The sequence below is a fragment of the Echinops telfairi genome, unplaced genomic scaffold (assembly GCF_000313985.2).
Source record: "Echinops telfairi isolate 266 unplaced genomic scaffold, ASM31398v2 ScPeMD7_7409;HRSCAF=8447, whole genome shotgun sequence".
Lineage (NCBI taxonomy): Eukaryota > Metazoa > Chordata > Mammalia > Afrosoricida > Tenrecidae > Echinops > Echinops telfairi.
The window spans coordinates 9,597,953-9,614,161 of record NW_022111309.1 but is presented as its reverse complement, the minus strand read 5'-3'; the positions used below and the strand labels follow the sequence as shown (position 1 = coordinate 9,614,161).

The following is a 16,209-nucleotide window of genomic DNA, read 5'->3' as shown; positions in this document are numbered from 1 at the left end:
CGTCCGCAATCGGTGAGTGGCTCTCGGCGCCGTTTATTGTCCTTTGTCCTTGGGAGGAAGCACAAAATGTCCTTGAGCGCGCTCGGAACCGGAGGGGGTGGCGGGCCGGCTCTCCCGGGCCGGACGTCCCCGGGGGGCGCGGATGGGGCCGGGGCGCCCGGGACCCCGCGGCGGGGCGGGCGGGGGACCGCAGGCCCGAGGCCGGAGGGGACCGGTCGCGCGAGGGGATCTCCCGTCGGGAAGCCTGGGTGAGTGACTTTGATATTTTGGGGTGAAAAATCCCCGAGCCAGATTTTCCAGCTGGGAGCTCTTCTAGCCTCTTTCCGGTTAGGTGGAAACCCCATCCTCCTGGTTGAATTTAAAAGAACAATGGAACCCCGACGGCGTGGAAAGAAAAAAATAAAACTTGTTTTTTTTTTACCCCCTTCTCCCGTTTTTGGGTGTTGGCTTTTAACTCTTTCAAAGCCATTTGGAAAACAGGCTGTATCGTCACAGTGTTAACTTTTACTTCTTGGAAACCATTGTGACGTTCAGGTTGCCTTTTTAAAAAAAAATAAAATAACAAAAACGCGAGTTGGAGGAGGGCGGCTGGGTTTCAAAAAATCGCAAGACAAGTTGACTATTTCCTGGCAATCGGTTAGATGGATGATGACGCTGGATTTTGATAGTCTACCTTACCCCGGAGTTAACAAGGTCGTTTGCCATCCTTTTTTTAAAAAATAGACTTTTCTGGAGATCACCAGGGGCCGTTATCTGTAACTTCTCACCCCAAAATGTTAGGACGTTCTTGAGTCAGTTTCCAGAGTTTTAAAAGTTTAAGTCGATTATTTTATTTTTAAATCTTGTCTGTCAGCATAGGTCGTAGTCGGCAATACTTAGCCAAGAAACCATTTTACCGTGAAATCTCTCCGTGAAGTTACTTTCTTGTAGTGTAAATAGTAAAAGTAGGGCTGCGATCGGTGATGGGCGATGAAGAGGAGCCATGTTTGTTGCATGTATAAAAATAAGGTAGATGGTGCTGAAATCAGAGATTTTGAAAATGTAGTGGCTTCAGAAATTTTTGTTTTTTACATTTGTAGTGTATGGGTTTAAAAAGTTGCATAAGGAACAATTTAAATATAATGAACAAATTAAATGCACAAGCCATTGTATGTTCTAGATTTGTCTTCATTCGATGGTCGCTCTTCTGTTGTAAAGGTGCAAAATCTAGGTAAAAAGTGTGGGGCATGCGTAGGTAGTATTTTTAAAATCAAAGATGCCGGTTTATGCAATCAAGTTTCTGAGGATATTTATTTGGTAGTAAAATGAATTTATTTCCCAAGTAGCTCTTAATTACATAGTACATCAGTTTCATCAGTTGCGCATATCTTGATTTTTCAAGATTCTGTTAAGTGTCCATTTTGGTTCTGCAAGGGAACATTCTTGAAATTTTGAACACAAACTGGTTTTAAATGGATATTTTGAATCTTTTGTGACTAATGTGTAATAATTGCTAGCAGTTGACCATCGTGAGATCCTTTTACATGATAAATGGGGGAAGGGGAGAGACTGAAAATGTGCCAGACCTTGCTCTGAAATTGCATAAAGGTCACAGATACTACAAGTTTTAATCTTGCTTTAAAGACAAAGTTAATATCCCACTTCATGAGATCAAATAACTTGGCGGTTTAAAAATTAAAGTAACCAGTGGCCATTTTAACTTTACTGTTCTTTCTTGGAGGAGTTAATTTTTGATCATAATTTTAAAAGGTGTTTCTAGAGGGCAAAGGAATATTTAAGATTAATTCAGTCCATAAGAATGGTGAAATATCCCTTAGTTGATATGTATTGCTTTGCATTCAAAGGGGAAAGAGATAAAAACAAGGCCATAATCTTCAATCTCCAGAGATTTGAATGTACTGTAATTATTTTTTTTAATCTCAGGGCTTTAATCCCTAAAGCTTGTCTATGCAGCCAAAAGATGAGGGAAACAAAGACTGATGTTTGGATAAGACATAACGGCAATCTTAAATTTATAGATCTCTGAAATATTTGTCCATTTGTCCTTTGTATGGAATATTGTTGCTTATCGAAACTTGGGCCAAAAGATGCTTAAAAATCACAATGTATCTTTTCTTTTTTCCCAAAGGTAAACCTACAAGATAGAAATGAATTTTTGTGGTAGATGGTTCTGAAGAGATAGCACCGTTTTAAGGTAAGATTGCGCACATTTTGATTACTATAAAAATAGAGTATCCACGATTTCAATTTTGATGTTTGATTTGTTTCCCATCAGTGAATATTTATGTATTTGTGTGCTTTTTAAAAAGTAATACGAGTTAAATATCTGATGTAATTTTATAAAGCCTTTAAACCTTTTCACTCAAAGATGAAAGTAATGTGCATAGGCATGGTAACTGAACCATTTGAATAATTTAAAATATTAAATGTCCTTTAAGCCTTAATTTTGGAAGTAAAAAACTTGTTTGAGGAAAATCATGAACCGATACATGCTTTAGCTCTGTGATTTATATATACCATGCAAAGAATTTTAATCTTTAAAATTTATTGGACATTTTGAGCTAATTGTTTTCAAACTGATAGATTTTAGGAAGAATATTTTAAGATGTAGGTATTTTTAAAACACTTGTTATTTATTGGCTCATCAGTAAATTTTGTAGGGCAATGATGTTTTTTTCCCATTTTGAAAACAGATGAAGGTGGAGGTGTAGCTTTGAAGAAGAGAAGAGTTTTGGAACATTCTATTTATGAAGCAGGTAAGTAACTTCTCCACCAACCTTTAGACTAGGAAAGAATCACTGAAGTTTTAAAAGTAAACATACTGTTTATTTAGTTCGAAAAATGAGGACAATCTCAACAGGTTCTTTTCCATCTTTTGTTAAAACAGCTTCGTATAAAAATATTCAATATGTGCCATTTTTTACCAGAGTTAGGCATGCGATACTTCCCGCTAAAATGATGCTTCAGAATTATGGTTAAAGCTGTCGTAGATGTCAGAATTAGACATCTTCACAATCAGAAATAAAAGCATTTTTTAAGAAGATGGTACAGATGACATTTTAAAATTGGCCTTAGGAGTTTTTCATTTACTGACCTTAAAACTTTTTAGGAGATCTGCATTTCAAATTCCTTCACATTTCGTTCAAAATATACTACCAGTTTTCATGCATTTGTTTTCAAGCAGGTACAGAAATGACATCTTTATTAAAATAAAATAATGTATCTAAAAAGACTTAATATGTAGTTAAGTAATAATTGTAAAGCATAAAAGGAAAAAAAATAATTTGACTTGTGCCCAACATACCAAATAAGCAATTCCCTAAAGCTAAATACATAAATGGGAAAATACGTCCATTGTTACTTTTAAGGAAATGCTCTATGCATAAGTTAGTACTGAATTGTGAAATTCATGCTTGTGTGAAATTTATACTTAGTGATTTGGTAGATAAAATATGTAGTAAGGAATAAAAAGGGAAAATTTAAAGAATAGCAGAACAACCAAGTAATTAAAATGAGGCTATGTTTATCCTGAAATTTATGTCCAATTAAAGTAAAATCCTATCATTCCATACTGCCTTCTCTTAAAGATTCAAATAAGTGACAAAACGAATATTTTTGCTTTTGATTTAGCTTATTTTCTTTTTAACCCTTTATAGATTGTTCAAATTATTTGTTTAGTATGCAAAATAAAACTAAATGTTTTCAACTATAGTATTTTAAAGATAACCAACGGCAAAAAAACATCCATCACCCCATGATTCTTAAATACAAATACCCAAGATTAGGTTGTCCTGTGTAAAACCATCAGGTACTGGATTGGCACTTAGGTGTGGCTTGGTACTATTAAAAATACTGAGAATCTATGCTCTTAAAGTAGAAACCTGTTTGGAACATAATATATGTGTTAAGTATAAATTGCAATGAATTTCTAGTAACATATCTAAGTGATTTGATTCATGGAAAAGAAAAAAAAATTACCAGAGGAGGCTTGAAATGTTCTATGCTTTTTTTCTATTTACCCCAAGAAAAAAACAACAAAAAAAACACCCCTCATAAATGATATAGTAATCTTATCCCTAATCTCCCCAATCTAATGGAATACAGCTTCCTGATATTTGGTATTTAAAAAGTAAACTGAGCCAACCTGTATAGTTAACAGATGTCCTAAGGTAAAGAATCCGCTAATTTAGGACAAATATCAATACTGTCATTTCAAAGTGCTTTATTTTGTGAGAAAGATAAAATGTTAGTCTACTCCGCTTTTTTATGTTTAGGAACCAAAATAAATATGTAAGCATTTGTTTTTATTTTGGAATTTTGGACTATAAATTTTTGGAATTCTTGAATTATAAAAATTACTTCGGAAAGAATTGTTGATTGAATAGGACAGCATTTGTCATATGTTTTTAATGAAGATGTATGATATAGTAGAAAATATAACTGATTCAACAATCTGGAGACTTGGATTCTAATTTAAGTTTGTTTAATCTGTAATCTTAATTTATTCCTTCTAGACCTTAGTCTCCTACTTTGTATAAGGAATTTAGTATAATCTCTTTAGATCTCTTTTAGCTTTTACAGTGAGTAAAAAATTTTAAGGCATGCCTTGTTTATGTCAGTTGGAGACTAGTGTAGCTAAATATTTGCATTGCAAATAAGGTGTGTTTTTGTGATGAAACTATTGGAATATAATGTTAAGATGGGTCAAGTTAAGTTATACCTGATCCTAACTGATATTTTAGATATTCCAAAATAGTAATTAGTATGAATTTAGATATTGAGAAATTTATTCTAATAAAGCAATAAGGTTTAGAAAATTCAGATTTAGAAGCTGCAGTGAAAGCATTGATTTTATTTTTGTCGTTTATTAAATATATTTGATGTAAATTTTAAAGTATTTTTAGCTAACTTGTGGTTGATCATCAAGAGTATAAGCAAGGTGGGCTAATTTACATGTCTGGTATAATCAGTTGTAAGTCTACGTTCCGACATAAATAGCCTCATTTTGTCAAATAAGTTTCTCTTTCAGATTGCATATATTCATTTTTTCCCAATTTGATATTCTTTTATAATGACATGATATGTAAAGTTTACATGCCCATTTATTTTGAAACTCATAGATAACCGGTTTTCATACATGACTCGTATACTTTTCAAGTAGAATGTTTTCTATTATAACATTTTTGGTTTGTAGTATAAAGCTAGATAGATCTATGTTTTTGACACTACTCCTTTTTCCTTTTGAAATTAAGCTATTTGAGATTGGGTATTTCCTGAAGAACAATTTTAATCTTTACTGTGTATGATATAGCAATCATCTTAAATTATCAACCAAGTCATGTTTTGTGTAATTATTATGGCTTGGTTGTGAGTCCACTTGGCTAAGGTTTCTTATTAATAGCTATTGTGCTGCCTTATTTTGTAGTTTCCTTAGTGCTCTCAATTTTATGTTTAATAAATACCATTTTAAGGACTTAAAGGGTGGCGAAATGAAGTATGCTATAAAAGCACAAAAAGATGACAAGAATTGACTTACCGTATATACTCAAGTATAAGCTGACCCAAATATCAGCCGAGGCACCTAATTTTACCACAAAAACAGCATTAAAAATGTGCTGAAACTCGGCATATGCACAAGTATATATACAGTAAGTGTTCCTTTTTATTAATAATAGATCCATCAGCAAGAATGGTTATTTATACCATATTGTAATTTTAATATTAACCAAGAGAAAAACACAAAGCAGACTTTCTTCCATCGAGTCAATTCTGTCTCATAATGGACCCTGTAGGTCTAATTAAAACTGTCCCTTTGGATTTGCAAGGTTGTAAATTTTTTTAGGAGTAGAAAGCTTTATCTTACTCCCAAAGTGCAGCTGGTGGTTTTGAACTATTGACCCAAGGTGTAACAACTATGCCACATTAACTAAGACGGAAAACATAATTTTATAAAAGATTAAGATTAGCTACAGAGATGTGCAGTATATCCATTTTTGTTGACAGCTTTAATTGTAGACTGGTCCCCTTCCTATGCTCACCACCCAAAGAAGTGAAAGCGTTATTTCCAACTTTATCATTTTTTTGAAAGATGCTATAAACTGCATTGGTGTCAATTTTTGTGTCGGTGTGAAGTGAAATCCAAGTCTTTATCCTGTTTTTGGATGTGATAGAATCCAAAGGCACATGCTTGTGCTCAAAACCAAACACGACTTTGCCATAGTTGGTTCTGACTCATCACGACCCCTTGTGGGTCATAGGAGAACTGCATTCTATAGTAGTATTTCAGATCTATAGGCCTTTCTGAGCAATTGCCTTTTGATGTGTTTAAGCCAGTTATGTCATATTATCAAATACCTTACCAGATCAATGTGAAAGAATTCTCATAAGACATTTCCTTCATGAAAATTTGATCTATTCTTTTCTTCGGGTTGAATCCATTTATTTTACCTGGTTGATTCACTTATCTTTGTTCACAGAATTCTCTGATAAAGGTTAGAAAAAAAGTGCTAGGCTTTTAAATTTGCCTGATTTAATTCACTTATTGGAAGGATACCCTTATCCGGTATATTTACTCCTGTAGGTAATTTTGAAACACATCTTTGCTATTTCTTGATTATGATTAATCAAAATGACTATAAAGAATTTTAGATTTGGAGAATTAAAAGTGTTATGGTGTGAAACATGGACTAGGACTAGCATTTGAGTAGTTTAGTTTTAATTGGTAATTTCTAAATTTAAAGTCTGCTTTTTTATCCATTTAAAAACCTGCAATTGCTGTGTTTTCATCGAAACTTTGAACAGCTTTAAAAAATAAATTACATATTGTCAATGTTATAATCATACCTAAGGAGCAGAGAGGTTGCTGATACAAAGCCTGCATAACATGTATTCAAAAACGATTTCTGATTTTAGGATCATTGCTTTCCGCATTTAATTTGTGGAGTGTTTTTAAGTTCAACAAATGATAAGTATGGAAAGAATAATTTTATTAACAGGTATGTATTTTAGGAAGTTAGTTTGTGTTATTTAGTACATTAACACAACTGTTAATATTTGGGAGTGGTGTCTAAGGTTTCCCTTCTAGTACTTTATCTTAGAATATTTTAAATTAAAGTACAAATAATGTAAAGCATGGTAAAATTAAGGAAAGAGAAAATTACTTGCAGGCAGGTAATGGAAATTTTCTAATAGGTTTGAAAGTAGCTTAAAGACAAGTAAATGAAATTTAATTATTAAAGAGTAACAGCGTTTGGACATTTGCTCATAAATACCTAGATCTTTTGGACTACTGTGTGAGTGGAGTGAAAAAAGTTTGGTATAAACATTCCATCTACTTTTGTCTTCTACACATAAAATTGTATTCTTTTTTGCTTTCTGTAGAAATGTGAATCCTGAGGCCTGTACAAAGTAATAGACGCTGGGAGCATTTAGTAAGTTTAAATTTTAATTTATATCCTTAATATCTTTTTAAGATTGAAATATGCATAGCCAAGTAATTGAGTTAAAATTGTAAAATTATATAAAGGGGTTTATTACACAGGATAAGGATAAAGTTCCTTCATGAGGATAATTATTAAAATTTTACTTATTACATTACTTTATCTTAATGTTTTCTGCTTCAGTTTTAAACTGGCAAAAGTTGCTATGTGAACATGATCACACAGCATACTTTTAACATGAGGTTTAGTTTGATAATGGCAAACTACTTCTAATTTTTGTAAATAAACTTGATTAGAAGCCAGTCATGCCTACTCATCTAGCTGTTGTCTGTGGCTGCTTTGCCACTACAGTAGTGCAGAGTTGAGTGTAGTTGTACCAGTCACCACAAAGGTTAAACTATTGATTACCTTGTCCGTTTACAGAAGTCTTGCCAGTCTGGTGTAGATTACACCTCTCCTCAACTTCTCTCTTTGTAGCACTCAGAAATCCTTGCTTTGTTTTTGGTAATTGACCATACTTTTTAGTGCATTTCAGTGCTGTAATTGGTAGTTTTCTATTAATCGATTGAGACATTTTCTTAAACTTTAAAGCCTAACAAAAAGTCCCTCCGCTTGAAGGCTGGTCAAAATGGGGAGCTAGCAACAAAGAATACAAGGAAGAAGAGATGTCTTGTAATTGACAGTGGTGATGGTTGCACAGTTCTTAAGAAAGTGATTGACCTAGTGAAATGTCGGCTATATGAATTGTATGTCAGTGAAACTGTTGGAAATAAACTAATTAAAGTCCCTCAGCCAGATTGAGATTTGTTGGGCTTTGATATTACCTCTAATACTGTTTCCTAACTCCCAACTTAAGAAATTGGGGAAACCTTTGGTGGGAAGGTCAAGTTGGTGAATTTGAATGAATTCTCCAAAAGGATTACTGACAAGACTTTTTAGATATGATATATAATTACTGCTGGCTGTTGAATACTAGGGAATCTCAGTTGTAATAGGATACATTTTATTTTTCTTATAGCTATTTCAGCTTCCAAGGCTAGTACTAAATTAAAAAAACTAAGCAAGTTAATTCTGACTTATAGTAGTGCAATAAGGACAAGAGTAGAACTGACAACAGGGTTTGTAAATCTTTGTGGATGTAGACTGCCACATTTTTCATGGGGTGGGCTAGTGGGTTTGGACCGCTGATCTTTTTGATTGTAGCAGAGCATGTAATTGCTATACCAACAGAGCTCCTTATAAATGGTTTATTATAGAAGAAAAGGGGACAAACAAAAAACAACTGCCACCCACACTGCTATTATTGAGTCCCTTTTGACTCATGGTTATCTTGGATAGTGTCTCTCAAGGTAGTAGAGGCATATAGAGCCTCATTTTTCTCCTGTGGAGCAGCTGGTGGGTTTGAACTGATGATCTTTTGGTAACAATGCGTTGCCTCTCCAACACACCACCAGAAATGGCAAACAAACAAACAAACAAACAAAAAAACCCCTAAACAAACCCAACTGCCATTGAGTTGAAGATGGGGCTTTCTATTCCTATGAAGAGTTACAGTCTCAGAAACCCACAGGGACAAGTTCCATTTTGTCCTATAGGGTCGCTATGAAATGGCCAATGGGGCCTACAAAATAGTTCCTTTTTGTATTTAATATAGTGTGAAGGGCCTTCTAAAAGTTCATGGAGAAATTGAATTAAAAGATACGGAAGGTTTTCCAAAAATTTTTTGACGTTCCACTCATACAATTAATAAGCCTCAAGTCTAATAGATTCTAAAGTGTTCACATAGTGATGTATTCAATATATGCTTTTTGATGTAATTTCTGTTGTGTATTAAATGTAAATCAACTCATGTTTAGGTCTAATTTAAAAGTATAGTGAGACCGATTATTAAAATACAAGTTGTAATGCCTTAAGTGCAAATTTTTACATGTGCTTGAAAACCAAATGTTTGATTCAAAATCATAAAGACGGTATTTTTTAAATTGAAGGTAACAAAGTGTAACACTTAGTTCCTTCACTTGTACTTATAGTTAAGTTTTAGACTGATAGGTACAATTGGGATGATTGATTATAAAACCTTAAGATTCCTTTTCTTAGTTATATGTTGATATTGATGGTTAACAGATGGCTAATTTTATTAAAAGTAATTGTATGGTTTTTATAAAGCTTATTTTATTTAGGATCTTGGGTGTTAATACATATTTTATGGCAAGCCCTTTTTTTTTTTCTTTTTTGGGTAATAAACTGGGCTTATTTTCACAATTTTCTTACAGAAATTTCTTAAGATTTTATATCTTAAGTAGTAGTACAAAGATGATGGAACTAATTGATAAAACATTTAAGCATCTTAATTATATGATAGGGAGGATGAATGTTTTCCTAAATGTAACTTGGTACTTTTCCTTTGGTTTGCAATAATTTTGGGTGTCTGAAAATAATATAAGATTTATATAATAAATAGTAGCTGTGTGATAGCCACTCATTTGAAAAAAATAAGAATCAATTTCCTTTTCTTTTTCTCCTACTCCCTACAGTTTTCTTTGGTATTAAAATTGGGACAAGCTGGAGACTTAATTAAACTCCAGTCATCTGATGAATCAATTGAGTATTAACCAACAGTTTTATAAGGCCCCAGTGTTGTAGAACAAATATATTGAAGTATGATTTAAAGAGAAGGACCTCCGTGCTTACTTCTGTGCTCTTAACTTGTGGAGGTACAAGAGAGCATCAACAAATATGTGGAAAAATTCCGCTTTTCCACAAACTTTCTGAAGCCTCCTCGGAAAGTATTTGGGAATTTTAGGACAGCAGTTATTCATTGTGATAGATTGCCATAGAAGTTTTACCATTGCTCTTGGCAATTAGTATTTTAGAATAAGCCATTTATACTAAAAAGGAAGTGTAAACTATTTGATATTGTAGTGAAAATGACTACTAGCCTCACATAATTGCGTTTGAAAACGGCATATACAACAAATACAGTAGTGGTATCAATCTGACAAACGATAGACTCCTGGCTCAAATCATAGAGTATGTCTATGATAACTCCCAAATTACTGAAGCCGGATATGGAGTGGAATTTTGATGTCAGTCTCCTACCTAGTTTGTATTTTGATGCAAGACTAATTTGTTTTCAAACCAGAGCGTGTTTTAAAATGATTGATCCAAGTGTTCTTCAGAGGTTTCCTTCCTATTGGAATATAAAAGATCTTGATTCTGTAAGGGTAGTTCTAGGTTCCCAAATAACTTCGGTTACTTCCTCTAGTACATCTGAATAATAGTAAGTATGTATTGGGGCCTTTCTGCATGTTAGACATGGTTTTAATTATTAGAAATGCACAAATTCACTTAACTTTTGGTACAACCTCATGAAGTTAGGTAGGTTCTACCAGCATTTTCATTTGAATGGTTTAAGGAACTAATAAGGCTTTTGTTAACTTCTAGTCTCATGAACCCCTTGTCAGATTTGTTTCATTTTTTAATCTAGCTTATTTGTAGTTTTAGCTTTTACAAGACTCTAGAATTTCATGACCTGAAAGTGGATCATTTCTTAAATTCTTCCTTAAGATACTTTTATCTTTGACTTCTGTTTGTTTTTTAACAAAATTCTCGCCTTTTGCTTTGAAGGGGAGGTAGCTTGATCCTGCCCTTTTCTTGTCAAAATAACTTTTCTCGTGACTTTCAAAAAGCATTTTAAATAAGTACTGAATGTATATGATACTATGACAAACTTGCCATGGTATTTTCTAATCTTCGTTGTCACATTATAGGTGGATAGTTTTTGAAAATAGCTTAATTTCCAAATCTCTTCAGTTCTTTTAAAATAATGGCTTTGAAAAGAACAAATCTTAGATTAATTTTACCTCTGGTGCCATTGTAGAAAGAGATAAAGCATTGAGTTTACCACTTAGTGCATGCACCACTAGGTGCTGAAATGATCGTAACTTTTTATCGGTGCATTTTCTGTGTCATTGTGTATCATAGTGTTGTCATGGTCAACTTCATTTAAAGAAGTAAACTTAAGATCTTTGTTTTAACAGATTGGAGAAAAATTGTTTTATAGTTAACTCTTAAAAGAGTGGAAATCTAATTTTCCATTTTTATATCAAATGGGATACTATACTTTTCAGGGGGATGAATGAGTTACTCAGATATATTTAGGCTGCGGATGTTAGCCAATTTATAAAGAAGAAATAGCTAGTTATTGATGTTATTGATACTCCTTTCCAGTGTAGTACTGTCTACTGGAAAACGGAATAATTTTAGTAGATTTTTGTATTATGACAGCGTATGTCAATGTTTTGGGTATAAGGAAGTTACCTAATTTCCCAAAATATACTTATATTTAACTAATTTCAAGCCAGTTGCTCTGCCTGTATTATTATTTTACTTGGATAGCTGTGAAATGTCTAGTGAAGGTCAGGGTTTTAATAAAACTTGTTTTTGCAATTAATATTTGGTCATGATGAAGCAGGATCATATGAGTAAATAAAATCACGTATCTTCTTGCTTCTTCAGTTCAAATTATTTAGGGAAAATATTTCTTTTTCTGTGAGGAACATTGGGTATTTTTGTAGTGTAAGTTTTAAGTTGTATATTAGAATGCCTATAAAGCATTTTGTGACAAACCTTAAAGCTAGGTGGACATGTAGTTTTGCTATTTTTTTTTTATGCTGACTACGTATTTCGTGCATTCTCATATATACAGATAACAATGATAGTATCTATATTGGCTATTTGCGTTGTTGAAGCAACATTAACATGTTTATGGAAAAGGTATGCTATGATCCACTGCTTTGATTTTTTTCTTTTTAGTTCCTTAAAATTCCTTAAGTTTTTGAAGAAGCTTGGGAAGTTCTCTACTGAGTTTTTGAATCTTCAAGGTTGCTGTAATTTGCCTTTCTAGGATTTCATTTTTCTTTTACATAACGTTAGTGCTACACATTTGACTTCACTGACACTTTTCTGTGGATACAAATGTATCTATGACAAAACTTTGTAATTTATGTACAATGTTTTGATTCTATCACTGTGAGGTTATAACTAAATCAGCCCTGAGTGCTGTGAATACAGCTTTCATTTGCAAATTCCGTGGCCTAATGTGGTTGCAAATTAAAACTTGTTGGTGGTAAAGGGTATCTTCTAGGTGGGTGGATATTCTCTCTGTTTGAAGACTAAGATCATTGGTATTCCAACAGCATTGTTTTCTTTTAATTTTTTTCATAAAGCACCCAGTCAGCTTGAAGAGTCTCAAATGGACCCTACCTCAGAAATCAAGATGGCTGTCTACTCTGGGGAATTGAGGAAAATGGATTAATCCAAGAATTGCTGTGATAATACACAACCAAGACAGGGTTCCTTTAACATGGATCCCATGAATTGAAAGAAGATAATAGGTTTCTTAACTCAACCAAATGGACAATGGATTTGACTTTCTAAAGACTTGGAATTATTAAAACAAGGACATTTTTGGCATTTAAAGATGGCACATTAACATAGATGATAGCCCGTATGCCTGGATGTTTTTACAGTTAAATTTGTATTGAGTATGATCTTATGGAATGTTAACCTTAATAAAATTTCTAACTTTTAAAATTTTCTGTTTGTGCGGTTTTTTTTTAAACGGTTTCATTAAATGTTTAGTTATGGCCTTAATAATGATTTGACCTTTACCCTTGAGATCACTAAAATACACTGAATAAAGCTGGTCAAATGGACATGGTATACTGGAAAATGTTTTTACATTCTTCACAAAGTCATGACTATTTGTTCTTAGATATAGTCACATGATTGAAACGCTATTTCATTGTGCCCTTTTGAGATGCCTTGGCAAAAAAACTTAAGTCATGAGGTAATAGAGTCTTTAAAATGTCATGAGATTTTAATGAACTTCTAATGCAAAATGCCTTTGGTCCCACAATTCAAGATGTGTGTGATAACAGTATTTCTTTTGAGTTATTTTGTGTTGATTGAAAAGGTCCCCATTACCCATATTCTTCAATTTTGACTACGTGCCTTGCAGTGGAATGTTGATCAGGATATTTAAGTGCATGCCGTTTATCTTAATAGATAATATTCAGAGATATGTTGGTTTTATAGGCTAGATGTAGGATAATCGTAAAGACTTAAAATCTTGGGTGATGATAATTATAAATATATACCTTAAGTAAATATGAAAGAATTATTTTATATGGTTCTTCTCTGCAGTTGAGAATTCAGATTATGGTAAATGAGCAATATGCCATTTGATTACTTTTAATATCAAATGCAAGGTGAATACCAGCTTTTCATTTATTGTTGATGCTTTCAATTGGTGTTTTAAAGATGGTACTCATTATCCTGATAGGCCTAGTGAAAGGATGGTTTTATTTTCATGTTATATATGGACATTTTTACATTACTATGACTTTTTGTTAGAAATATTTAATATTATGTTTATGATTAATTTCAATGACCATAGCATATATATATGAGCAATACATGCATTTGTTCTCGTTTACTGATTTGTGTTTGTTCCTTAAATACTTTCAAAAGTGGAATTTTTGGAATTTCGGATTTTGATTTTGGTACAAAAGCTGTCTGTAGGGAATAGAGTATTGAGTTGGTTTGAGGATGGATTTTATATTTACCTAGTTATAACATTGTTGCTTTGTTGGGTGTTAAATCTAAAATGGAGTTTCCTCAATGATGGAAGGATATAGTCTGGCTGATTGCATGTTGAATTAGAATAGTAAATTGGATTTGTGTGTGTGTGTGTGCTTTTACTTCATTTTATCTGTTTAGAGTATTTGGTGAAAGAAAATTGAATATGTTTCTTTGGTCAGATTTATAGGTTGTTTCCTCAGATCTCATAGTTTAAAAATTTTAAATAGCATTTGCTCAGTGAATATTACTTGCCACCTGATTATTTACCAATGTTGAATTGGGTGTATACTTAGAATTGAAATTTGAGGGAAAAGTTGTTGGTTTGTGTTGTTTCTTGAGCTTGTGAGTTAAAGATAAGTATAGTAGACTCATTCTTGAATTTGAAGACTTGTACAACTGAATGTAAGATGTAAACACTCGAGAATTTTTTTTGATAAAGTTTCCAAGTTTATATAATGAGTTAAAGCATTTTGTTGAAATACAAAGAAATAATTAGGTAATTGGGATCAAATTGCTGGTTGCATAAATTTTTTTGCTGTAATGCATCTGAACACTAGGGAGGCGCTATTGAGTAGCAAAAGTTACCCCTTCCAGTTCGGATGGAAAATTCCCCCTTTAATTTTGTTTTCATATGATTTTTCTACATAATTAGAAGGCAAGACTTGATTTATGAAATTTAGGTTTTGCTTTTATTTAGAAACAATTTTACCCATGGGGATAATTAAAGAAATTGCTACTTAAATGAATATTTAAATTAAGCTGTAGGTTCTCTAAGAATAATCCCCTTTTTCAAAATGGCTTGATAGAGCACCACTTCCTGTCCAGAAAGGAAGTTATTTTAGCTCAAGGACTGAAATATTTAGCAGATCTTTAAACAAAAGGAACAAATTACATTTCTCTCTGGCTTAGAAAGGGTGTTTGAGCCAGGAGGGGGTTATGAAGCCCTCCCCCTCCCCCTAATGGGGTGGTCTGGTGGGGTAAAGAGGTGTGGGGGTGGGGGTCCTCACTCCCTGGGATGAAGGATCTTTTTTTTTTTTGGTGGAGATGAAGGGGTGGGTCTATGGTACATCACCTGAGTTGTGGGGTAAATGTAGAGAGTGTCAATCAAAGGCAGAGCTCTCAGAGCTGGGAAGGAGGCTCTAGATGGCGGCTGTGCCTTAGAGAGAGCGCGCTCTGCTCCCTGCCTTCGCCTCACTTTACGCAACTTTCCCTAACTTTCAGGCAGCCTCAGGGGGCCCCCGCAGCCCCCTGCCTCTCCTAGTGACTTACTGGGGTCGATTCCGACCTTTTTTAGGGAGAAAAGCAGCTTTTAAGAGCTTTCTTTTCGTGCCTTGCTGGAAAGAAGCAGCCGTACTGAGAGCCCAGGTCGTTGTTTTTTCCAGCTTAGAAGCCATGGCGCACCTCCATTTTTGTGCGCTCTCCTAATGAGGTTTTTTCCTTCCGGACCCGTTTTAGTAGTAATTTTTGCAGCGTTATTTTTGACCTGTTAACATATTTGAGGACTATTTTATTTATTTTTCATTTTTTAACCGAGGACTTTCGCTTTATTTTTAATTATTTGGGATCAGATCTTTTTCTACTAGATAGGACTCTCGCATTGAACCTACTACATGGATCAGGTAAGTTCATGATCATTAGTGATCATTTAAAAGATTTAAATGCCTAAGTTCGTATTATTTTCTGTAAATATGAGAAATTCCTGGATGACGCAATAAGATACAGAGAGTGTTATTTGTATTCAGTGTGTTACTTTGTGAAACTTTCTTTATTGGTAGTAATGTTTCCCCTGCTCGGTTTATCTCACCCTTTTATTTTTTTAAGGAAAAATGGAAATATTTTGGTCTTTTGGTGCTTGCCGTTGTTGCATTATAACACTCGTTACCTCGTCAGGACTTTGTTCCTGTTAATAAAAAGCATCGGTAGAAGCTGGGACCTTACCTTTCTTTCAACTTTTGACAGTAAATACCTGGGCACAGGACTTCAAAGCAAACAGATCTCCCCTCCCCTTTAATATTTAAGAATTAAAAGATGATGAGAAATAAGGACAAAAGCCAAGAGGAGGACAGTTCGCTACACAGCAATGTATCGAGGTATGAGCTATGAACTTTCTTCCTTTTTTGTTGTT

General features: G+C 33.6%; 1 protein-coding gene and 1 long non-coding RNA gene across 5 annotated transcripts in view; both read left to right on the top strand.

Moving 5' to 3' along the window:
• Positions 1 to 13,037, top strand: part of LOC123522425 — a 60,792-nt gene extending 47,755 nt beyond the window's left edge. The window contains exons 1-5 of one of the 4 annotated variants that reach the window (XR_006680697.1): positions 1 to 12; positions 2,129 to 2,194; positions 2,694 to 2,756; positions 7,381 to 7,430; positions 12,668 to 13,037. This is a non-coding gene — a long non-coding RNA (uncharacterized LOC123522425). Of the gene's footprint in view, positions 13 to 213; positions 249 to 629; positions 694 to 2,128; positions 2,195 to 2,693; positions 2,757 to 7,380; positions 7,431 to 12,667 lie in introns of those variants that run through there. The other 3 variants (XR_006680696.1, XR_006680698.1, XR_006680699.1) reach the window with 3 other exon arrangements.
• Positions 13,038 to 15,246: 2,209 nt separating this feature from the next.
• Positions 15,247 to 16,209, top strand: part of CHD2 (chromodomain helicase DNA binding protein 2) — a 151,576-nt gene continuing 150,613 nt past the window's right edge. The window contains exons 1-2 of the mRNA XM_004709862.3: positions 15,247 to 15,703; positions 16,044 to 16,174. Of these exons, the coding sequence (XP_004709919.1) occupies positions 16,113 to 16,174 (62 nt within the window). The 5' untranslated portion in view covers positions 15,247 to 15,703; positions 16,044 to 16,112. The remainder of the gene's footprint in view (positions 15,704 to 16,043; positions 16,175 to 16,209) is intronic.